This window comes from Rhinichthys klamathensis, unplaced genomic scaffold, assembly GCF_029890125.1.
Source record: "Rhinichthys klamathensis goyatoka isolate OS25496 unplaced genomic scaffold, OSU_Roscu_1.1 h1tg000059l_1, whole genome shotgun sequence".
NCBI lineage: Eukaryota > Metazoa > Chordata > Actinopteri > Cypriniformes > Leuciscidae > Rhinichthys > Rhinichthys klamathensis.
Window position 1 is genome coordinate 7,320,483 of NW_026606604.1, and position 25,956 is coordinate 7,346,438.

General features: G+C 41.4%; 1 protein-coding gene across 2 annotated transcripts in view; it reads right to left on the minus strand.

Moving 5' to 3' along the window:
- Window positions 1-25,649, minus strand: part of LOC130084052 (asparagine--tRNA ligase, cytoplasmic-like) — a 44,830-nt gene extending 19,181 nt beyond the window's left edge. The window contains exons 1-15 of one of the 2 annotated variants that reach the window (XM_056249212.1): window positions 25,591-25,649; window positions 16,234-16,316; window positions 16,077-16,142; window positions 14,753-14,845; window positions 14,555-14,644; window positions 13,560-13,638; window positions 13,307-13,377; window positions 11,989-12,075; window positions 10,786-11,007; window positions 10,057-10,256; window positions 7,421-7,556; window positions 7,068-7,181; window positions 6,821-6,952; window positions 6,067-6,198; window positions 5,258-5,401 (exon numbers count right to left, since the gene is read on the minus strand). In XM_056249212.1, the coding sequence (XP_056105187.1) occupies window positions 5,270-5,401; window positions 6,067-6,198; window positions 6,821-6,952; window positions 7,068-7,181; window positions 7,421-7,556; window positions 10,057-10,256; window positions 10,786-11,007; window positions 11,989-12,075; window positions 13,307-13,377; window positions 13,560-13,638; window positions 14,555-14,644; window positions 14,753-14,845; window positions 16,077-16,142; window positions 16,234-16,316; window positions 25,591-25,624 (1,671 nt within the window). In that variant the 5' untranslated portion in view covers window positions 25,625-25,649 and the 3' untranslated portion in view covers window positions 5,258-5,269. Of the gene's footprint in view, window positions 1-5,257; window positions 5,402-6,066; window positions 6,199-6,820; window positions 6,953-7,067; window positions 7,182-7,420; window positions 7,557-10,056; window positions 10,257-10,785; window positions 11,008-11,988; window positions 12,076-13,306; window positions 13,378-13,559; window positions 13,639-14,554; window positions 14,645-14,752; window positions 14,846-16,076; window positions 16,143-16,233; window positions 16,317-25,590 lie in introns of those variants that run through there. The other variant, XM_056249213.1, reaches the window with a different exon arrangement.
- Window positions 25,650-25,956: the final 307 nt, after the last annotated feature.

The window sequence follows — 25,956 nt, forward strand, 5'->3', positions numbered from 1 at the left end:
CCAAACACAGCACAGAATCCATAGTGTTTCTCCCTTTTCTAAATCCACTTTGGTAGGGGGAGAAGATATCCCTCCTCTCGATAACATATACCAGCCTGCTCATTACCATACGCTCCATAATCTTGCATATATTTGAGGTTAGAGCTATAGGCCTATAATTAACGGGTTGCGTATGATCTTTTCCTGGTTTTGCTACTGGGATAATTACTCCATGTTTCCATTCCATTGGAAGCTTTCCTGAATTCCATACCTTATTATAAAGATTTAAAATAACATTTAATGAAGGATCTGATAAATGCTTAATCATTTCATATCTCATCCCTACCTGGAGAAGTTTGTTTGGTCCCTGCAATTGGATTATGAATTGTCTCATACCCACTAATCAGAAAATGTAACTGTGGTTTAAGCCACATTTCCTGAACACAAATAATATCTGGGTACACATCACAATTTTCTATAAAATGCTTAAAATTCTTGCCCATTTGCAATTAAACTTCTTGCATTCCACTGCAAGATTACAAAAGCCATTATGAGCCCCCACATGATGTCTGACTGTTTGTTGCTTGTACCACGAGTCTTTCATTTATCATGTCAACTGATATGTTCTTCAGTTCCAAATATTTTTCTGCAGCTCTAATGATTATCTTAATCCTTTCAGATCTACTTTCAGTCTGCGCTGAACAACTCACCACCTCTGCCACAAAAGCTATGAATGAAACTTTGTCTTCAATCAATTCAATTTAATTTCTTTCCTTGCTGTTGGCATCTTGGTTGTGGTTGTACCCTAACAGGGGCCTCCTCTACTATGCTTACTTTGGGGGTTTGTTTTACTTTTTTAATTGCTTCAGCAAATGATATTCCTTCTTCCATTCTCACGTTTTGAACCTTAATTGCATCTTTCCTTGCTTCACAACCTCCATAAACTGCACTGTGCTCTCCCCCACAATTACAGCATTTGGGGTTTTACTTTGTCCGCATTTACCATAGTAACCATACTCATGATCTCCTCCACTCCACATCTTGCACATCTTTGTTTGCCTCTACATACAGCACCCACATGTCCGTATTTTGGGCATTTGAAACAGGAGGTTGTCTTGACCAGGGGTGCGTTTCCCGAAAGCATCGTTAGCCAACTATGGTCGCAAGTTGGTCGCAATTCCCATTGAACTCTATTGGTAACGACGGAACTTGCGACCTAGTTGGGTAACGATGCTTTCGGGAAACGCACCCCCGGACCACACCCCTAAATGCATTGAAGCAACTGCCATGTGATTGGTTGATTAGATAATTGCATTAATGAGAAATTGAACAGGTGTTCCTAATGGGCTCTATGCACGGCGGTATTTCCGGTGAAGGTCTAAGGATGCTGGATTACTTCCGCCGATCGTAGAGTCCAATGCTATACCGAGAATTTATATTGGTTTTTATACTCTATTGCTATACTAAAGAAACGTTAGTCACAAAAACAGACAAAACAGACACCCCTCATTTTGTTTATGCTTCTTTGTTTATTATATTAAATAAACATAACTATATATAAAATTACATCTAAACGTATTAAAGTTTCGTTTCAAAGACGAGAGGACAGTAAATTTTGAAGACTCTGCCATAATCCCGTTTTCCTCGGTTTTCCTCCGCTTTAATGCTGCGTTCCAGGCAGGTTTTTGAGCACGTAAATCACGACTTCAAACCACGACTCACGACTTTGTAGCATTCCAGGCCAGTCACGCCAAACTACCTGAGCGCAATATACATACTTATTTTTTCAGACACATAACATTGTAATACATAATCGTGTGTGTACATACTTATTGTTTCAGACACATAACATTGTAATACATAATCTTGTGTGTATTATTATCATTATTATTATATTATTATTAATTTGACTGCAACGTTATATTGTCCTAAAGTGTATTCTCACTGTGTACCGCCTGCAGAAACACTGCATCCGTAGGGGCTGCCATTGTTGTTTTGTATGGTTTTGCGGGCTATGTGACGTCAGAACTCGTAACTGGGAGTACATCGATCTAGTACGAGTTCACGGGTGGGAAGTCACGGGTTTGACTGCCGTTCAAGTGCACTTTCACGGGTATAAGGTTGGAAAAACACGGGTTACAGGTTGCCTGGAACGCGGCATAAATCTCCCCAACCGGAAACGCAAGAGCATCCTTGCATCAAACGCGGAAGTTATGCGTGCATATAGCCCATAATCCTTTAGCTGAGTGTACATTCCAGTTACGCCATGAGAATTTGCTTTGTAGGCTATTTGACGCCAATCCATCAGGCGCAATCATGCTTTTAGGTATAGCCTACTGGCAGACTTCCACCTACTTCTGTCTCCCTCCCCGATGTGGCTGAATCACCAGTTGGAAAAATCTGTTCCAAGTTGATTCAATGTCTATATATAGGCCTAGCTTGTTTAATCTGTTATAGTTAATTTGACTAACGTTTAATCTAGAGAGAACAGTGGTCAAAACAGCATGCCTCTTTATACAAAATTATGTTTTCAAATGAAGCTTAAGGCTGTCAATATATTAAAATGATAATAATTAGTGATGGCGTATAACGTGCAATTCACACAGACATTTGCAACAGTTTCTTCCAATTAAAGCCAAATATGTCGCTCTTTCCAATGACGAGAAACAACATAAGAAACTGTTAAGGATGTTTCGTCGTGTTTTATGTTTCTCTTGAAGCAGGGTCAGATGTTATCAGGGGGTTGGGGGGTAAAATGCCAGCAGAATTAGTATGCTCCAAAAATTCAAGATGTGGTGGAAAAAATGGCCCTAGTATGCTATGAGTTATTTTTTTATATAACATAATATTTAGTAAACAGTTCAGTAAACAAAGAGTGGCTTAGTTCCAGAATGAATCTACCGTTTTGAACGAATCAATTGAATGAATGCTTCTATGACTCGTACATTAAGATGGTGATTTGGCGCCACCTATTGGCGGTTTTAATTTCATAATTAAAAAAATATCATTTATAATTTTTTAGCATCTAATTTTCTTTATATTAAAATGATTATATTTAAATCATTAATCTCATAACATTATGGTGTTGTAATTGCAGTATAAATGCATGGTTAGAAAAAAAATGTTAGAACATAGTTAGAAAAAAAATGCCCCTGGAAATCTATTTAAGGCGTCACATATTGGCTCTTAATGGGAAAGTTAATTTCTGCCGGTGATATTCCATAAAAAAATATATAAGCAAAGTTAAACATGGCATTTACTATAAAACCAATATAATTAATGCACCACACTTGTGAATTTAGCTTCAAATGATTTATCTTCAACATTTTTCGTATAATTGTTAATTATAAATACATCCTATAATAAATTATATGAATATTATTAATATTACGATATAATTGTATAAGAAAGGTAATAATTTCTCAGGGAAAAATAAATAAGATTGAGGCCAATATAAACTCTACTTTTTTCTGTTTGGTTTTGTAACTTGACTTCGACTTGACTTGACCCTTAGCAGGACTCGACTTGACTTGCTTGAAGCGAACAACTGACTTGACTTGGTTGTGTATACCTGCGACTTAGACTTGCTTTAGACTTGAACGTGTGACTAACTCCCATCTCTGCTTCAGTGACTAACTTACTTCGCTCAGAGAACCTGTCAATCACAGCTTGCCAGATCTGGTGTGTGGTGGAATTTGGAGCTAAAGGCCTGAATGTAATGGCTTGAATCAATGGTTTATAGAGGGAAGTGAATCTCTGGCAAGGGTTCTATAGCATTCTCCAGTCTGATGAGGGTAACATTCCTACTTTGTGAAATCACTTTGCACTGAATCAATATGTATTTTTTACTGTAATAATATCTGATATGTTTGACCAAGTTATGGAAAGCTAGAAATTTGTTTATTGAAAGGTTATCTAATGCAGAGAGATATTTAGGTCACACACAAAAAAACCTTTTCTCACTGTTTGTAGTAAACACGAAGACAAAGAATCAAAAGTCTTTAATATAACTCTCAGGTAACACATTAAACATCCACAATGCATTTATGAGGCAGGACAAACTGAACAGAAACAGGGAGATAATGAGGTGCACACAACTGAACTAAATAATGACAAACCAATTAACAACAACCATGACAAAAAACTAGGGGAAACAGAGCAAAGTCCAAATGGCGTGTGAGTGTGACAGGTGTAGGCTATTTAGGTTGACTGGGACTCTTTGCAAAAGTGACGACAAAAAGTGTCCCAATCAACCTGAATTCACCTACATTTATTCCTAAATTTATTTTTGTATTTTCTTTTTTCCCCTTTATTTTTCCCTGTATTTGTTGTAAAGTTTTTTGTTTTGTTTTTGCTGCAGTTAGGGCCTTCATATTTAATGTCAATTACTACTTTTAGTAATGATATTATATATATATATATATATATATATATATATATATATATATATATATATATATATATATATAAGAAAAGGCAAAGAAGGGGATTTTCTTTCCTAATTGACATGGCCTGGCCACAACGCATCCCTGAAGTTGTTCATTCTTTGAATGAACAACTGATCTGAACAGTTGATCTGAGTTTTTTTCTTTTTTATTATTGTTGTTTTTGTCAGTTTGTCATTAACATAAAACCTCTATCCTTGTTTGATGACAGAATGTTTAGGTAAGAATTTTTGGCCACATTATTATCAAAAGGATTGTTTCACTGCCTCAACTCTCTTTTGCTTGCAAATATGATCAAAACACTTAATACCACATTAAAATCTCACAACTCTTTATTTCTGTAATGTGAAATTTCTTGAATTATCTGAATACCATTATGAAGACAAGCATTTTATGTTATGGAATAACATGGACCAATTAATTGACCAGAAATATTTTTTTTGTTTGTTTATTTTTACACAAAAAGTAAATTTAGTAAGAGTAAGCCTTTATTTAACTTTTTTATTAAAGTCTTAGGACTCTATATGTATCTGATTTCTGATTTTTCTAATAAGAAAGTTAATGAAAACCTTAAATCATTTTAAAAGGTATGTTACTTTTATTGCTTAATATACTGTCATTCTGTATTTGTTATCTATTAAAAAAAGTAATGTGTATTTAAGTAAACAGCAGTGCAGATGAATTTTACAGACAGTAATATAATGCACCACTGAATCATCTTTCAAACCATCTTTAGATTAGATCTTAAAAAATTAGAAATATATATATGTATATATGGTCTCCAGCAATAAGTGTGAGTGATGGGATTTCCTAGTTGGTCTCTTGCAGTGTGTGTGTGCATGAGCTTAAGGCCGGCAGCGCTGAATGAAGCGCGGATACAGACAGACGTCACGGATGTGGTGGCGGTTCAGGAGCCAGGTGAGGAACCGCTCCAGTCCCAGACCGTATCCACCGTGAGGACACGTGCCGAACTTTCTCTGCAACACACAGTGTTACACACTTAGAGGTGAACATTTCAACCAATGTGGTATCACAAAGGGCTGGCTGATACATTGAATATTCAAGATGATTTTGGTGGCATTTTTGTCAAGTTCAATTGCATTATTGTGATCAAACCATTTCAAAAATGAATCTGACAAAAAAATATGTCACTCACATATTCAAATATTTTATATACAGGCAAATATTGCTGTTTATTATTATGTATTATACTGCTGCATGTAAATGAAAATGATTTCACATTCTTCCTGCAAACCAGGCTTAGTTATTATATCTTTACAATTATTGACTAGATTTTACATGAAACATTGTTAATCTACTTGCCAGCAATGGCTATTTCGAAACAAAAAGATCCACTATTTAGATGACTTCAGGGCAAATACAAAAATATTAAGATGTACACCATTATAAAAGTTTGTGCTCGGTAAGATTTTTCCTTCAAAAATCAATCAAGTCACTCTTGACTAGTTCAATGCTTCATTGATGAATAAAAGTAAGAAAATATTTTTTTGTTCTGAAGTTGCTCGTTTCAATGTTTGCTTTGTCTATTTTTAAATATTTTTGTATTATTTTAGATCATTTTAATCTTTCCAAGTTTGCTGCGGCCTCTGGTCTATATGAACTGCTGGCAGAAGGCCGTTACCTGGTCAGTGTACCAGTAGTAGGGTGTGGGGTCGATGTTCTCTCTCTTATACCCTTCCAGGAGTTCCTCAGAGTCCCAGATACGCATGGAGCCTCCCACGATCTCCCCGACGTTGGGCATCAGCACATCCACCTGACATAAACACAAACACATCAGCCATGTACAACACAATTCTGCTGAATACTGCTCTCTTACAGACTCATTTACGAAAAATTGTGTCTCCTACAACAGGTACATGCATTCGAGGTTGAAAAAACACAAATTTTGTCACAAAATAATATCCACTGCAGCATCAACTGTTTTCTCACGGTGTCCGAAATAGTTCTCTTAGGGATTCAGTCTCTCTAAACCCCACCATTATTATAGTAAAACCATGTATCTGGGTTTATTGATTACCATTTGATGAACCACACAAATACCATAATTAAACTATGGATTTGAAGCAAAACCATGATTAATTTGTGGTTACCATGAAATAACTACAACAACCCAGTATTATTTTTTATTTTTTTTATTCGTTGTAAAACCATGGTTAATTTTTGTAAGGGTAGATATATTCACTATGTATGTTTTCATAGTACTCAGCTGACACGTTTGTTTGAAGGACGCATTGGGCAGGATGTGAAGTAGTGTGTTTTGTCAATAAATAAATTAAATTGGGCCTTTTATCTGATTAATCAAAAAAAAAAAAACTTGTTACTGGATTTTTTTTAATTTGCGCTGGTTATGACAGGTTAATAAGTCTGGTCCTGACCGATTCAGTGAGGCGACGGTCCTCAGGGCAGCGCTGCATGTAGAAGGATTTGATCTCAGCCGGGAATCGACACAGCAGGATGGTCTCATTAATGGTGTCGGTCATCAGGCGCTCAGGGGCTTCTGGGATATCCTGTAGAAATGACACATAAATAGTCAAATATCATCAAATATCATTATCATTCAAGTGTTTCAGCCTTCTTTTCTTCGTAGTTGAGCAACAATGTATGAGACTCATCATAACAAACCTCTCCAAACTCATAAAATGTCCCATCATCCTTCTTGATGTTGTGCTCTCTCAGCCACACAATGGCGTCAGGGTAGTTCATCCTCTTGAATGGACGTTTGGGAGGCTTGAAGTCCTGCAAGAGGAAAAATCAAAAATAGATGTAATGTACAGATTCCAGTGTCTCCATACATTTGACATTTTAAGATTATTCACAAAGAATATTCCCAATGCCTTTTTAAAATGTATCAATTTCATGAATTTTCCAGGCCTGAGTAACATAAATTGACGTTTTCCTAGTTTCCAAAGGCTCTGTATAATATTTTACTGATACTCAGACACATATAATAGCGTTGTGTGAGGTCGGGGTCGTACTGGGTTGATGTCGTAGAGCAGTTGCGCAGCAGGAGACTTTAGAACCCTGTCGACCACGTCACACACCAGATCCTCCAACCGGTTCAGAAGGTCTTCATAACTCATGAAGGGACACTCTGCCTCAATGTGGGTGTACCTGAGAACACACACGTGTGTTTGGTTTTTATGGTTTATGGGGACTAAATTAAATATTAAACAATACAATTTCCCCCAAACTTCACCAAGTTACAGGATTTGCGTACATTATTGCCTGTGCCGCTGGCGACAGAACGGATGAGACTGACCGGCCGGTCACCAGTCCGGGCCGATCATGTGAAAAAACATCTGATTCCGATCGGTGTATCTCTAATAGGGCTGTCACTTTTGTTGAAATCCTGTTCGATTTTTGAGACATGGCCCCGGTTTGGGATTGTAAAATCGATTTTCCATGTCTAACAGGCATTAGGACGAACGTAAAGAGGGCGTTTGAGGCGCACACGAGTCAGCAATATTTCTGATGATTTATTGGCGTGAAGTTTCGTGCACAATGACAAACAGGAGTGCAACATTCAGGGTTTGAAATTAACACCCGCCAACCCCGGGTAAAAATGCGGGTAACGCTGTCAAATCACTTGCCAATTTTGCGTGTTTGTATGTTTACTCACTTTGCTGGGGAAGTTTGTGTAAGCCAAATCTGCGCGGATTTAGCGCAAATATGCAACTCGTGCGTCATCATGATATATTAAATAAATACAGCGTATTTCTGGCTTAGGCCGGAGACACACTGGCTGCGTGGCGTTTCTGTTGCGTGTCAGCTGCGTGGCATGAGCGTGGCGTTTCTGTTGCGTGTCAGCTGCGTGGCGGCTGCGTCGCGTTTTCTGTGTCTTTAACGGTGTGTTGCTCTTGCCTTTAGGACAACAATTTAAACTGTTATCGCACATCTTCCAAAATCCGAAAAATAGGGAAGTGGGCTGTCTGTTTATGTCAATAACATTTACAAATTTTGTGTAGCTTTAAAGAGCCTATATTTAGCCTGATGTTGGACCGTCACTCAGAAGGCACACTATGTAATAGCCTATCCTATCTTTATATCCTCCTGAGGCCCAGAAGGTTTTTTTTTTTTTCAAAAGTTTTTTGTTCTTCATGTAATCACATTGTTAAGAGGATAAGAAACAAATGGAAAAAAAAAAGAAAAAAAAGATATTTTATTCATATGTTATGCTATGAGCTCTGTAGTGGACACCAGGACTCGATTGTTTAAAAAATAAAAATGACATGAAATTATATATAGGCAAAAATAATAGCAATATTTGAAAATCGATAATTATTATTATTTATTTTTTTAATGACATTGATATCTGAATTTATGTTAAAACCTAGACTTTCAAACATCAAAATGTAATTTATTAATATGTATTCGTGTACAAAATGATATATAAACATCGTTTCCTATTCTATTTTGCCTGGAAAGGCTTCCAACACGCTTGCGTGTCGCAATTAGGCGTCGGTTCTATTTCTAGCATGCACGCGTTCATGTCACGCAGGCAGTGTGCAAGCTCTAACCTGTTAACATGGGAGCCGAAATAAAAACGGACACGCCACGCAGCCAGTGTGTCACCGGCCTTACTTGAACACACACGTCACTAAGCAACAAATAACGGTACGCTTGTTCACTTGCATTGAAGTAATAGCTAATATTAAAAAGCATTTGGTTAACAGAAAAGACATTGTTATTTTCCATCATCCTACATGTTCTTTGTACTTTATTGATCTGTCCACCTAAAACACATTTTTGGTAAAAAAAAAAAAAAAGATGAGAATGAATTAGGAAGGGAGCTCGAGATTGCTGGATGACAGGATTTTGTTTAAATAAGAAATGAATGTATGAAATCCAAATTGTAATATATATATATATATATGCCCGTTAAAGCTGCAGTAGGGAGTTTTCGCTTGTTTATCGTCATCAGTCTTTTTCCTTTTACCTCTTTGTTTTATGAGCAGGTGTCACTCGAGAATTGGCAGTTTAGGTTGTTTCTCCGTCATAAGCACAGCTGCAGCACGCCGGCAATCTTGAGTTTAAACGACGGCTCGCGCTGTGTAAGAGAGGGGTGTGATCAGTGCGTACACGAGCGTGATTGACACTGCTAAGACATTCCTCCTGGCTCTGACCGGGAGCGTGTATTTCTGCAAATGGCAATAGGACCACTGGGAGGAGCCAGAGGAGCTTGATTTTTACACAGATTATCTGTCTCATATTCTACTGTCAGGACATAATGACAGTTTTAGCAAATACATTTTTTCAAAAGTTACCTACAGCAGCTTTAAAATCGATTCCCTATTTTCGTTTTCGAAACTTGTGTTGGTTGGTCCGATCGATTGTCCAATCGATTTTTGAACGTAAAGTGACAGCCCTAATCTCTAATTACATTTTAAACATATATTAACATAGAAAACCGCTATTTTAAATACGGTAGTAATAACATTTCACAATTATGTATTATTATTGTATACTGTATTAATATTAATACTGTATTTTTGATCGAATAAATGCAGCCTTGGTGAGCAGAAGAGGTTTCTAAAACAAAAATTCATAATCATCCCAAACTCCATTACACTGCCCCACTTCTGTCTGTTTCAGTAAACGGCTCCAGACTCACTCGGACAGGTGTCTGCGGGTGCGCGACTGCTCGGCGCGGTACGACTGGGCGATGCAGAAGGTGTCACCCAGCGCAGGGATGCAGGTCTCCAGGTAAAGCTGAGACGACTGCGTCAGGTACGCGTTCTCACCGAAGTAATCGAGACTGAAGAGGGTGGAGCCGCCCTCCACCTGCGTCTGCACCAGAGTGGGCGGAGTTATCTGAGGACCACAACAAACAAACCTCCACGTTTAATAACATCTCTTAAATCTTTACTCCAGAGTATTCAAGATTCATAAATTAAGTTGGAAATGTCATTTTGTGGTATATGCCCCAAAATTAGGACTACTATTAGGAAAATCTAACTTTTTAAGACTTGAGGTCAGAGGTCACCCTTCTGCTGGAACTTGACTCTCTCGTAAACGCGTGTACGGCTGTTGCCAGAAGCCAGATATTATAGTTTCGACATTTTTAAATATAGATATTTTTCTAACAGAAACCCATCGCTTGGCTTCAGAAGGCATTTGTTAACCCACTGGAGTCGTATGGATTACTTTTATGATGAATAGATGCACTTTTTAGAGCTTCAAAAAACATTTTGAAGCTAGGAAGAGCCAGGATATTATTTAATATAAGTTTGATTGTGTTCAGCTTAAAGAAGGAAGTCAATTTCGGGATCATTTTCATTTTGGAGTGAACTATCAAGGAGCCTGTGCATAATGTGTGCAAGTGCATGGCTTCGGGAATGACCTCGCAGTAACCACGGCTGAAGAAATGATCCCGAAAACACTGCGTGACGGTGGATCGGACTTTCAGGATCTTGGAGATGTTTTCCCCGCGGATCATCATGTGCCTGTTGTTCAGCTGCACGTCCACGTCAGACTCTTCGTTGAGCAGGTTATCAGCACCTCCCGCCGGAGCCAGACCGATCAGCTCCCAGAAATCACAGTGCAGCTCATGGCCGCCCGGAGCCTTGCAAAAAAAAAAAAAAAACACACACACAAAAAAAAACATGAACTGCATGAAGGACATGGCGGTGTAGCGCAACCAAAAGCTACATTGCATTTTGCTGATGAGTCACGAACCTGAAATGCAATAGACTATTAGATCACAAACTAAATTTGTTCATTACCGCCAACTGTTGTTATATCACGCAACTTCCGCCTCCGTTCACCAACAAAAGATCGTCTGATAATTATGTAAACGATACACAGGAGTGGATATTACACATAAATCGACTGTAATTTATGCAAACCAAATATTAAAACGCTCTCTGCGTTAAAGACTTAAAGCACATACAGGAGGTGAATAATAGCCTTTTTAAACTGATTAATTTTCCTGCTTTATTGCACTTTATATCAAATGTCAGCTCTATTTCTGATTTAATTACAACGATGAACTCCCAGTTTAATCTGTCCCGCCAAAGTTTTGTTCACAATAAATACCGCATGTGCTGTGAGTTTAACCTGCATATTTTACTTCTCCTGTGTATCCAATTTAAGTTGCATACATTTTGTTCTTGTATTGATGTTACATTTGTAGCAATTTTGCACTTTGACAGTCAGTTTGAGATATAGGCTATATTTTATTATTGTGTGTATGAGTTACTAAATCAAACGATGGTGACACTTTTTGCCATTAAAATGACTGGGAAAAAGTGTCCCAATCAACCTGAATTTACCCTACTCTTTGAAATCATAATTGCATTACAATGTTTTTTTTTAAACCCCAAATATTTTACTTATAACATTCTTAATTAACATAACATATTAACATGTCATTGAAAAAAAAAGTAGTTTCAATGTAGCTAGCTACTTTTTGATAGTAACTTGTAGTGAAGCTAACTACTTTTTCAGAATGGTAGCTTAAATGTAACTTAACTACTTTAACTTATGAGTAGTTTCAGTTTCTGAGTAGCTGTTAATTAATTAATCAGGGTAATTAATTTCTCACCTGTTTGCCCTCAGGAACAGGTTTCACAGTTCCGTACAGAGCGACGGTACTCTCCGTAGACAACAGCAGTCCATTATAACACTGACACTGCACACAACACACACATCCATCATCTCAGAGACTATCTGAACAAGACTTTACTGTATTTCAACTCTTACATTCAGCATCATCAAACACAGCTGTTTTGGATAAATTAATATAAATCACCCATTTCAGAACAAATACGAATTCCAACTAGATGAGTAAAGTTTGTGAACAAAGTTGATGTTGGTTTGACAACGCCTCGAAGTCAATAAAATGCTATGCTCTAGCATATTGTTAAAATGTTTTAGCATGTTGCTGGTATATTTAACACATTGTTAATGTTTTAGCAAACTGCTACCATTTTTTAGCATGATTTAACGAATTGCTTGTTTTTAACATGAATTAACACACTGCTAGCATGTTTCAGTGTGTTGCTAACATTATTTACCATGAAGCTAACATGTTATAGCATGATTTAGTAAATTGCTAACATATTTTATCATTTTGCTAGCAAGTTTAACATGTTGATAACATCAAACAGTATGTTTCTATCATGTTTTATTACATTAGTATGTTTCTAGCATGTTTCACGCATGCTTACATGATGTTTCTTGTTGCTGGCATGATTTAAAACATGCATCAAATATCGTTACAATTCTAAAAAATATATTTATATTACACTATTGTTCAAACGTTTTTTTTTTTTTTAAGAAAACGTTATTTCATCAAGGACAAATTAAATTGATCTAAAGTGACAGTAAAGACATTTATAATGTTACAAAATATTTTATTACAAATAAATGTTCTTTTACAACTTTTTAATCAACAATGTATATTTCTAGAGCAGCAAATCAGCATTTTAGATTCATTTCTGAAGAGACATGTGACACTGAAGACTGGAGTAATGATGCTGAAAATGCAGCTTTGATAACAGGATAAAATTACATTTTACAATGTTATTCACCAAGAAAATAGCTATTTTAAATTCTAATAATATTTCACATTTTTGATCAATGAATCAAAATTTGATCAAGAAATCAATGAATTTCTTAGTGTGCAGAAAAGACTTTAAAAAAAAACTGACTTACTGAACCCAAACTTTTGACTGCTAATGTACACTATAAATAATTTTATTTTATGTAATTTTGATATAATTTTTGCTTTACTGTCTTTAATTTAGGGCATCGTCTAGCCTTAATCCTAATAACTAAAAGCACTGATAACTAACAGAGTAAATAGGACTTATTTACTCATTTATAATTGTGTAAAATATCGACAAAAACACACACGGTACCAGTTTGTCCGTGAGAACACACTGCAGGAAACCGGTTCCATCACGTAGCACAATAAACAGAAGGTTCTTTCCTGAGAAAACATTAGCAAATACATTTTAATTGGAAGTATACTGAGTATTTTCGTTGAATCTGAGCTTTATAAATATGTGAATATGTGAATCAAAGCAGGAGATTTAGACAGAAGTCACTCAATCAGACAGCTGAGAAAGACAGAATCGATTCTGAATGAACAAACACACCAAATCTGCTCACCTTGTCTGCGTAACCGATGGACCCAACCGAACACCTTCACCCTCTTTTCTCTCAGCGACTCCAGTTTATTAATCTTCACCTGAGAGTTACAGAAAACAAACCAGAAAATCTCGATAAAGCAGACTTTCACTTCCATATCGACTTCACTGCCTACGTTAAAATTAGGGGTGTCGAAATTAATCGTTTCTACGATTCATCGCGATGCGGATGTGGACGATTTTGCATCGATGCAGTAATAGACCATAATCGATTATAGCTACTCTGACAAGGGGAACACAAAAGCTAGTAATAAAAATGGACCCACTATTTTAAATGCTCCTGTTGTCTGCAATGTTCAGACCAATGTTCCCTCTAAGCTTTGTGCGTGTGCGAACGCGCACAAAAGAATAAAATGACGCGCCGAGAACAGACAATGTGTAGGGAAATTATTGCAGTGCTCTTGTTAACCGCCATAGATTATAATAAATTAGAGGGAACATTGGTCCGGACTTAAGTTTTGTTTGATGTTTGCTACATTCAGGAAGTGTTCTTTCCTGGAGCAGATAAAATAAAAAGAGTATCTTGACCAAACATTGATGCACCTTCTTGATGGAAATAACATTTCTTTCCATCAAGAGGTGCATACATTTTTGGTCAAGCTCTTGTATTGACAATGCAAGAGGTGAGCACTCTGTAAATCCTTTCAATGAATTTAAGGTCAGGACTCAGGCAAATTCATATGTGAAAACAATTCTTCATGCTCTCTGAACCATTCTTTCACCATTTTAACCCTGATGAATCTTGGCATTCTCATCCTGGAATATGGCCACGATACGTCTTCCGACAAAGTTGTTTGAGAAATAAAAAAGCCACACACTCCATTTTTTTAGGCTTGAAACATATTGTTGCCAGACATATTACATGCTGCTCCTAAAACCACCTCAGACTGTAAATCAGAGCTATTATATAATCAATATTACATTCTGTAAGTATGCAGAAAACACTCTGACACTCACGGTTTTGGGTTCAGGAAGGCTGGGGTCATTCTCAATGGTGATCTTTTTAGCTTCTTCCAGATTCTTCTCTCTGCGTTCAGCATCTTGAGTCTGTCAATCATGACATCAAACAGGCAGATGTAAAAAAACAACAACAAAAAAACATGATACATACAACAGGAATTATTGGTCTATAAAATCACAAAATGTTCCAGGTACCTCCCTCGTGTCTTTGTTCTCACTCTTCATTTGGTCTCGATTCAAGAGCTTCTTTGTGCTCTTCATTTGAGTCTTAGAGATGACAGCCCAACGCTGGCAACACAAACAAACCATAATGTCAAACTATTAAGAGCAATAGGTTACAGGTTAATTGCTATTCCTACAAAACTTTGTCAATTTATGTAAATATTAATTAAATATACACTCATTTTGAATGCAGCAAATGATAACAAAAATGCATGTGTGACAATGTTAGACTTAAGATTCATTTTAGTTTCTTTCATCTTGTTAAAATGTCTTATCAAAACAGATATTTTATAGCTAATATAACCTTTCCTTATTTTATTTTATTTTCAAAATACGATCTATAGACTATATACACAGTGCATTCAGAAAGTATTCAGACCCCCTTCACTTTTTTCAATTTCTTCAAAATCTTTGCTCTTATTAATATATTACTTTTTCCTTGGCAAATGAAATTGTGTAGGGGTTGTTAACTTTAATAATTTTAGATTTAGAATATATTTCAATTAAATCTTGTACTAGAGCACTGCTTTTGAATGTTTGACTTGTCTATTAGTAGTAGATAGTAGTGATGTTGAAACTGATTGTTTTTATAATAAATATAATATTAAGGACATCCACCTGAAGGATGAATTTTGTATCAGATTCAGGTAATACTCACTCAGGCGATCTCTCTCTCTCAATAATACTCAGAATAGGTACAAAATACAATGAGCTTCACTGGAGCGACTCAACATTCCTTCGTCACTAGTTTACTACTACTAACGGAGGCTTGGTCACAACTGTAAAACTGTCAATTTGGAAGTAGTTCTGAGAGGGTTTTTAAAGACACTCCATTGTCGTTTCTAATGTATTAACAAAATTGTGCTGTCAAATTGTTGTATAAACTCAATAACACACTCGTAGCCATGCGATATGGCTGTATACCAGCACAGCTCTATGATTACCTGCAGCCTCATGCTTACGACCAAATGCTGATAAACAACCATATCGCACAGCTACCAGTGTGATGTTGCAGATATATATACATATACACGACATATATATTTATTATATAAAAAAATTGTTTTATATAATCATCATTGTTATCTGGTTTAATTTTTAAAAATGCTTTCTGAGATTGGAAAAAGAAATCAATGCATGAGGCTTGAGGTTTTTCTTTTTTGGCCAGAATTCTAGGTGTATGTCAGGAACCGATCTGTTAAATCAATATTGATTTATTTTGATATAATTCTTTTTATGAGATTTATATGATTATTTTAGTTACGGTTAGTGAGTTGTTAACTGCAGGTTTACACACCTCTCCTTCCTTCTGGGAATCCACATAGATCACTGGAAAAGGTTCTTTTCCCGCAAACAACAGTGCCTGAAAACATGTAGGAAATATGAATGAGAAAAGTATGAAACAAAACACAGAAAATGGCATCATATATCAATGCAGATAAAACTCACAGCACCTTGAGTGGAGTTTTAAAGGGTTTCTGCTCAGATCCATCTCCATCCACATCACTGCCATGTTTATCAGACACGTACAGTTCTTCTGCAGGACCAAACAACAGCAGATTTAACATTCCACCAGTTTGCAAGCAGATTCACAGCAGACTTTACTGCTGTAAAAGGTTCTTCAACGTCTGTAGCTTTAGTGTGCCACTGAAGGCGCTAGGTAGGGATGGACACATCGATTTGCAGTACTAATATATATATATATATATATATATATATATATATATATACACTCACAAGCTACTTATTTACCATCGATTTGGTTTAAAAAATCATTAGGCCTAAACAGCCATTATGGCCTTTTTAAGAAGAAAAATAATGTATTTCAAGAAAGTGTAAATGAGCTTGTTTTATGTTGTTGGTATTTTAGTTTGATTTTATTTATTTTATTCATGTTTATATTGTATAATCCATTATTTAATCATAATATTTCCATAAAATAAAGAACCTATTGTTGTTTCAAACCTTTTTAATTGTGCTAATAACTGGCGGGTTGACAGTTTTAGGTTTTTAGGTACTACGATATCATCGTCTTTAAAATGGGATGATAACATAACCAACATTACTAAAAAAAGGCCATCAGAGGCTTTTTTTTCCTTCGCCAGCTGAGGAAATTTGGGGTAGCCTGTAAGGGTATGTTGCAGTTCTCTTACGAGAGTATCTCTCGTACTGCGTAATAGCTTACGCTAGGGGAAAACCTCTTTTCCACGAGATATTGAAGCCAAAAATTATCCTTAATTTTTTATTAATGTAAAACGCTTTGCAGCAGCAAGCAGACACAGGCGAGACAGCTCGTGCGCCTATTGGCTGCTCTTGCGGCAAATGCAGCAGCCTATCGAGAGAGACTCTGCGTGACGTAATGACCAATGGGGGCAATTCGCGCCCATATCGTCACGTCCCGCCAGAAAGGGCGTGGTCTCACTCTATAAATATGCTCGTTAGGCTGGTACAAGCTGGTTTTCATCTCTTCAGCGAAGCACACGCATCGCTGGATCCGGAGTGAGAAGCCGCGCCGTCGAAGCAAGCTTTTCAGCGGGACGAGCTCTGGAGTCGCTGGCCTCGCCGCCTTCAACTGCCGTACCTGCTGCGCTTTCCGGCGTTCTATATCCTTTATATCACTTTGTATCCTTACTCTGCTGAGAGTGTTAGCTCGCTTACTTGACGCGACTTACACTTCTCATCACAAAAGAGCTGCGTCTTTTTAAAGATGCCATCCTGTGGCTCGTGCCGCGCCCCACTCAGCGACGGGGACCGTCATGTCATCTGTGTGTCCTGCCTGGGTGAGGATCACGCGGCTATCGCGCTCGCTGACGGCGGATGCCCTCATTGCGAGCTTTTGCCTATGGTGACTCTGAGGACTCGCCTGGCATCATTCTCCGAGCCTTTACCACGGCCAGCGCGCTCCCGAGCTCTCTCCAGCCCGCCAAAGCTCGTCGGTTCGCCCGCCAGCTTCGCCGGCTTCGCTCGAGTCGCTCACTGACGGACAACGGCCGCCGCCTGCCGCCGCGTCCGTCCACGAGTTCGACGAACCCACCGAGGCTTGTTCTCTTCTGGCATCTGATAGCGAGGATTGGGCGAGCTCCGTGGACCTCCCCTCCGCTAGCGTTTCCCGCCAAACCACTGGTAAGAGAGCCGGCATTGAGACTGAGCTGATGCGTCTGCTCTCTCAGGCCGTGGAAAGCATCGGCCTCGACTGGGAGGCGCCCGCGCAACCACCGCGCAACAGACTGGACGGACGCTTTCTCGGAAAAGACGAGGCTCCGTCAAAGTCAAGGCCCGCGCCCTTCCTCCCAGAACTACACAAGGAAGTGACTAAGTCGTGGAACGCCCCCTTCTCCGCCAGGCTGCGTACCTCTGCCTCTGCTGCATTCTCCTCGGTGGATGGCGCGAAGGACAGAGGGTACCTCTCCGTTCCCCCTGTGGAACCAGCTGTAGCGTCTCATCTCTTCCCGCCCTCCGCTGGACGGCGCGCTCACACGACGCTCCAATCTAAAGCCTGCCGAGTGACGTCAGCCATGCACGGACGCGCTTACACCGCCGCCGGGCAAGCAGTTTCAGCGCTGCACACAATGGCTATCCTGCAGATCTTCCAGGCCGACCTTCTCCTTAAACTGGACGAGGAAGGACCCGAAGCGATCTGCGTGGCGGACCTGAGAAGCGCTACAGACCTCGCTCTTCGCGCTGCTAAAGCCGCTGCACAGGCCATAGGACGGAATATGGCCTCTCTCACCGTGGCTGAGAGACACTTATGGCTGACGCTGTCCGAGATGACGGAAGCCGAGCGCTCTGTGTTCCTCGACGCGCCCATTTCACCAGCGGGCCTCTTCGGATCTGCCGTCAAAGATTTCGCGGACAGATTCATGGAGGTGCAGAAGACTTCGCAAGCTATGAAGCACTTCCTTCCGAAGTGCTCGAGGTCCGCTGCAGGCCGCTCAAAACAGCCGTCTGCTCGCAGCTCTCAGCCGCAACCTGCACCGCCCGCCGCCGCCGCTTCACAGCGCCGCCACGCCCGAGGCCAAAGACCGCGCTCTCGCTCTGCTGGACGCCATCCCCCTCAACGCGGGCCCCGGCCGAGGATTGAGATCAAGCCCGAGGCCTCAAAGCCTTCCTAGCCATTCTAGGAAAGCGACGGTGTTCAGATCCCTCTGCGGCCGGATTTCCACCAAAACTTCTCGCTCGGTCAGTTCCAAGCATCGCGACTGTCCCAGTGTATTTCGCAGTGAGCCAGCCGGTGTCTCAGCCCGTTTGCCTGCGCACAAAAGCCGTTTTTACGGCTACCCAGATAAATCCAATAAAGAGTGCATTTTCTGGTGTTCCGGCCACGGCCGATGGTGTTATGAGTGTTGTAAGAATGCCCACGCCCCAGTGCCCATTCCCTCACCCAGACACGGCCCGCCACGGTGCAGGGCTAGCACAAATAAAATCGACTCAGGTCGATTGTGCAAACAATGTAGTGAACGCGCCCATGTCACAATGGCCGCTTACACTGCACGCTGCATGTCCCTTGGTTTCTGTAAAAATGAAACCAACACACATTCAGTCGGCTCTAACCGACAGTGTTTTCAGTGTAGTAAATGTGCCCGCAGTCCCGCGCCCACATTTTCTCACAGACACGCCGAATCATACGGGATCGGCCCCGCTCACTTTTCCTGCACAATCTGCCATAGAAAAGCTGAGCGCGGCCAGGCTGCCCGCTATGATCAGCGCGCCCCCCGCCTCGAACGCTGTAAACACGGTGTTGTGTTCCCAGTATACCAGGGCTCTCGAGCTGCCGTTTTGCCGCGGCCAGAGCCCGGATTTCATTCTGCCTCTTGCTATTCACGCAGATGCGTGGTCAAAGCTTCCCGGGGTATCAGAATGGGTGCTGAACACTGTAAAGAGAGGCTATTCGCTACAATTCGCTCGAAGCCCTCGCCGCTATACGGCGCGTGTCGAAACTACGGTGAAAAACGAAGTGTCTCATCTACTTCGTGCTGAGATAGCGAAACTACTGAGCAAAGGGGCTATAGAACCTTTATCTCAGGCTCAGAGCGAAGGGGGCCTATACAGCAGATATTTTCTGGTACCGAAAAAGGATGGGGGTCTCAGACCCATTTTAGATCTGCGACAGCTGAACAGAGCGCTTGTGAAACGCCAGTTCAGAATGCTTACGACCAGGAAAATCCTCGCGCAAGTGCGCCACGGGGACTGGTTTATGTCAATAGATCTGAAAGACGCCTATTTCCAAATACAAATAGCGTCCCATCACAGGCGATTCTTGAGATTCGCTTTCGAGGGCCAGGCATATCAATACACAGTCCTGCCGTTCAGCCTGTCTCTAGCACCTCGTACATTCACGAAGTGCATGGACGCGGCGCTCGCACCCCTGAGACTTCAGGGCATGCGAGTCCTGAACTACTTGGACGATTGGCTGATTCTAGCTCGATCACGATCGGAGCTCATAGAACACAGGGCCGCATTACTCGAGCACCTCGAGGAGCTGGGCCTCACAGTCAATTGGGCGAAAAGCTCACTGTCTCCCAGTCAGAGAATTTTCTTTCTGGGAACAGTGTTAGACTCGCTATCCATGATGGCACGCCTGTCACCGGAGCGCGGACTAAATATTCAGCGCGTCGCGAAATCCTTCCGCCACGGCTCGATAGTTCCACTCAAAAGGTTTCAGAAAATGCTGGGGCTGATGGCCTCAGCAGCCTCTGTACTCCAGTTGGGCTTGCTTCGCATGCGCCCACTGCAGATGTGGCTGAAAGCGCGGGTTCCACCCAGGGCATGAACAGCGGGTCTGTTTCGCCTCAGGGTCGACCTACAGTGCGTTTCAGCTCTGGAACCTTGGAAAATAACCGACTGGTATCAGTCAGGTGTGAGTCTGGGGACCGCTTCGAGTGTGAAGGTGGTGTCTACGGACGCCTCCACCTCGGGGTGGGTAGCGCTGCTCGAGGGCGGACCGCTAGCTGGCCTGTGGTCAGAACGGGAAAAGCTCCTTCACATAAACTGCTTGGAGATGATAGCAGTCGACAAAGCGCTACGGCGCTTTTGTCCCCGGATAACAGGCCACCACGTCTTGGTCCGGTCGGACAACATGTCAGTGGTGGCATACATAAATCGCCAGGAGGGCATCAGGCTACGAAACCTTCACAGGCTGACGGAACGCCTCCTGGTCTGGGCTCAGCACAACCTGCTCTCACTGAGAACAGCGCACGTGCCTGGTCACCTGAATGTGGGACCAGACAGACTGTCCAGGAACAATGTTCCAGCAGGGGAGTGGTCGCTGCACCCGCAGACGGTCCAGCTGCTGTGGAAAACGTTCGGCAGAGCACAGGTGGACCTATTCGCATCCCACGGAAACGCTCATTGCCCGAAGTTTTTCTTGAAAAGCAAGGACGCGCTGGCTCATGTTTGGCCCCGCTGCCCCCTATATGCTTTTCCTCCTGTCTCGCTCCTGCCTCAAGTGTTGGAACGAATCAGGGAAAACGGATGCCCAGTGCTGCTCGTAGCTCCGCTCTGGACAAACCAGATGTGGTTCCCTGCCCTGATGCAGCTGACCAGCACTGCCCCATGGCCTGTACCATTGAGGAGAGACCTCCTCTCTCAGGCAGAGGGCTCAATTTGGCATCCTCGCCCGGAGCTGTGGTCCCTGCACGCATGGGCCATCAACGGGTACCCGCTAGCCTCCCAAAAGGAGTGTTAAACACGATCGCGCAGGCTAGAGCTCCGTCTACCAGGCGGCTCTACTCCTCAAAATGGTCTGTTTTCTCTGCATGGTGTCAAGCCCAGAGCTTTTCACCTGTGGACTGCGGGGTTTCGGAAGTGCTTTCCTTCCTTCAAGAGCTACTGGATAAGGGCAGGACCCCATCCACGCTCAAAGTATATGTGGCGGCCATAGCAACGTTTGCAAAACCGGTGTCTGGCCAGTCGCTGGGGAAGAATGACTTAGTCGTGCGTTTTCTTAGGGGAGCTTGGAGGCTAAACCCTCCCAGGCCCCCTTCAGTCCCGACGTGGGACCTTTCCACGGTCCTGGAGGCCATGAAAGGCGCCCCGTTCGAGCCAATCCAGCTGGTGGACATGAAACACCTGTCGTTCAAAACAGTGTTTCTCATGGCTCTCGCTTCAGTGAAGCGCATAGGGGACTTGCAGGCGCTATCAGTAAGCGCGTCATGTATGGAGTTTGGGCCTAATGACTCGAAGGTCATTCTCAAACCTAAGCACGGGTATGTGCCGAAATCCCTCAATACACCGTTTAGGGCCCAGGTAATTTCCCTGTCCGCCCTTCCGGTTCTCAATGAGGAGGAGGACGCGAGTCTCTTTTGCCCCGTCAGGGCATTAAGAGCTTATGTGTCGCGCTCGTCTGTTTTCAGACAGACTGAGCAGCTTTTCGTTTTATTTGGCGGGCGCTCCAAGGGACTCGCTGCCTCAAAACAGAGCCTATCCAGATGGATAGTGGATGCCATTGCGCTCGCTTACACTGCAAAGGGCCTGCAGTGCCCCTTGGGTGTCAGAGCGCACTCCACGAGAGGCGTGGCGTCTTCGTGGGCATGGTCTAGGGGGGTTACCCTGCAAGATATCTGTACGGCCGCGGGCTGGGCCTCGCCGTCTACATTTATAAAATACTATAACCTGGAGGTCCCCGCCTTACAAGCTAAGCTTTTGGCGGTCTAGAATTCAGTGCTATCTGGCCCGCTGTGCGGCCCAGATGCTGAGTTTACTGCAGCCCCATGAGTGTTGACACACGTATGGCCACCCAGATCAGGCTAAAAGCTTTCACCCTGGCTGCGCGTTTAATTGTCATATGATAGCCCCGCTGGGTGCTATTTTATAAGGAATGACGCTTCCAGCCTCTCTTCCTCCACTCTATGTGAGTTTATGGTGATTATGCACTATATGAGCCCTGGGCTTCGGCCCCTGGGACTTTGGTGTTGGATCCCTGTACGCACGGCAAGTTGCATTGTGTTCCTCTAGCGTGAGCTTTTACGCAGTACGAGAGATACTCTCGTAAGAGAACGTACTCGGTTACTAACGTAACCTCGGTTCTCTCTAGAGAGGGAACGAGTACTGCGTATCTTGCCGTGCTTGGAATACGCTCTGGTTCGCTTCGGCGATGAAAACCAGCTTGTACCAGCCTAACGAGCATATTTATAGAGTGAGACCACGCCCTTTCTGGCGGGACGTGACGATATGGGCGCGAATTGCCCCCATTGGTCATTACGTCACGCAGAGTCTCTCTCGATAGGCTGCTGCATTTGCCGCAAGAGCAGCCAATAGGCGCGCGAGCTGTCTCGCCTGTGTCTGCTTGCTGCTGCAAAGCGTTTTACATTAATAAAAAATTAAGGATAATTTTTGGCTTCAATATCTCGTGGAAAAGAGGTTTTCCCCTAGCGTAAGCTATTACGCAGTACTCGTTCCCTCTCTAGAGAGAACCGAGGTTACGTTAGTAACCGGGCACGTTTTCCCCTAGCGTAAGCTATTACGCAGTACTCGTTCCCTCTCTAGAGAGAACCGAGGTTACGTTAGTAACCGAGTACGTTCTACCAAGCTGCCATCGACAGTGTCCTTACTTTTTCTATTACTGTCTGGTATGGGAACTCTTCTGTCCAGGAGAGGTCGCAGCTAGACAGGATAGTCAATACAGCCTCAAAAATCATTGGCTGCAAACTCTCCACCATCTGCGAGATCTACGAGGCCCGTATTCACCGGAAAGGCCTAAAGATCCTACAAGATGATACTCACCCTGCCAACTCCCTTTTCTCCATACTCCCATCAGGAAGAAGGATAATAGCTATTAAGATAAAAACCTCCCACTTCCTCAACAGCACATACTGCAGAACAGCTCTCAACCCCTGGACCAGTCCCTTATGGAAAAAAGTAAGGTACTCTAACAAGTCTGCATAATTTGCACATTTCTTTATAGTGTTTTATTATACCTTTTTATATATTTTATGCCAACCATACTAGTGTTATTTTATCTATTTATTGTAAAGTGGTGGATATACTAGTGTTATTTTATCTATTTATCGTAAGCTCTGTATCCCTATGCAAATTGTCACTTCTACCTGACATCAGCCACAGACTATAGCCTCCTGGACTGTCATCCAGGTACATGGTGAGCGGTGTGTTCCCTTTACTTTTATTTGTCTGTGTCAAGTGTCATCCCGTGTGGGATATCGTTTGTGTATATATTTGCTCTATGTCTTGGTTGTATCTTGTTGATGTCCTGTTATGAGCACACTGAAGCAAATCGCTAACAACTTGCACCGAGTTGTATGGCAATTAAAGTATTGAATCTTGAATCTTGATATTAAGCCCTAACCCTTGATACTAACCCTTTTGAAACAACCATTATGTGTCATATAGATGTGTTCTTCTAAAAAATTATATTTGGCAATTTCACATACGCATTTAAGAAAAAATAATAGATATTGGTATTGTTAAATTTATAACAAAAAGTATCGCTATCAAACTAAAACAGTTTGACATCACCCATCCCTGGCACTAGTATTAAAACTATTATTCGATTAGTCCGATGATTTTTGATTGATCACCATATATACGTTTTTATTTAGAAAAATTGTAAAGCATTTATCTTTAAAAGCAACGGGTTATTGCACATGTACCACACACTGAACCTGTTAGACTTGACAGATCTTGTCACTTTATGACTAGGCTAAATACATCATGAGTGTATAGATGAGAGATGCATCTTCATTATAAAGCATGTTCTGTTCAAAGTATTTCCAAAAATTACGTTTTAATAGTATTTCCCTGCTGTGACGGTGGGGCCGGGAACATGTGTGATGCATTTACTAGACTGTCTCATTCTAGCGTTTAATGCTGAGGAGGAAAACAACCTACAAGCCTCTGAAGGACTGGACTAGGAAGGACGCATGCCTTCCATTTGAGAAGCACCTACTAGGGGTGTGCCAGAAGCCTACATCTAGTGTGATGCGAACTGCCTATTGGCCTACAAAGTGACGTCATCATACCTGCACCACTATTAAAATGGTCACATTTCAAATAAACTGCAATAAATGAATACATTTAATTTAGAAATAAATTCACATTTATATTAGTTTGATTTGTAAAATTCACAATATAACGGTTTATTTCTGTATTTTTACAGCATTTAATATAAAATAAAACCACTCTTATTTTAAATGTACCTATTACTTTGAATTGTAATAACATTTCACAATATTACTGTTTTTACAGTATTTGTGATTTGTAGCCTTGGTGAACATACAAGTCAGTGTGTCAACAGCATTGAATCTGGCCCCCTGAGAAAAAGGTTTGGACACCCCTGACTGACCACATGAAGAGAGTTAAGAGAAATGGTATACTGGACAATGGTGAATGATTGTCAGATCCCGAGCGTCACTGATGAATATCTAATCTTAGCTACTGCCGGAGCGGCACTACATGGAGTCGCTGATTGCGAATCTCGAAAGTGAAAGTAAAAAAAAACACGTGCGCATTCATAAGCGATTTCAATACTCCGCTTTCTAATAGCGGTTCCCAAATTATATACAGCTGTTATTTCCCAACTATATAATTGGGGTTGGAACTATATTTACTCCCATCACGTATTCCCTTTAGTTGCTCCATAGTAGGCTACACCACGTCCAATTCATTTCCGAACATGGTATTCGGCTTCGGACACATCCCTAGATAATATAGCCACTGTATAACTTAGTATACTGTGCACTGGAGTAGCCTGTATAAATAAAATACAGCATGTATGGCATAGACTGGAGTGCAGAATCTGACGCAACACCGCAAACAATTTGCAGCAGCATCTTCATCTCCAACATCATCAAACTCACTTATTGACATCTGACCGACAGCCTCGTCCGCCATATTGTGCTCTTTAGACCTCAGATGAGTTCTAGTCCGGCTCGGTTTGGCAGTTGTTTTAAACGCGGCGTTAATCGGATGGTCCGTCTATCTTCCTGTCGCTACCAACACACCAGTGCACGTCTCACGAGCTTCTGGGGACTCGTGCGCAAAAGCACTAACCTTTCTCTATTGTCGCTTCAGTTGGGGATTGGTACATTTGCAAGATGACGCAAATAAACCTCGCCTTTAAAGTAAACGAAAGTAGGTGGCTGCAGTGGAAAATGTGCAACCACCATAGGGCAACCACGGACACTGTTCTTGCCCATGCGCTTTGCTGCTAATAAACGAAAGTA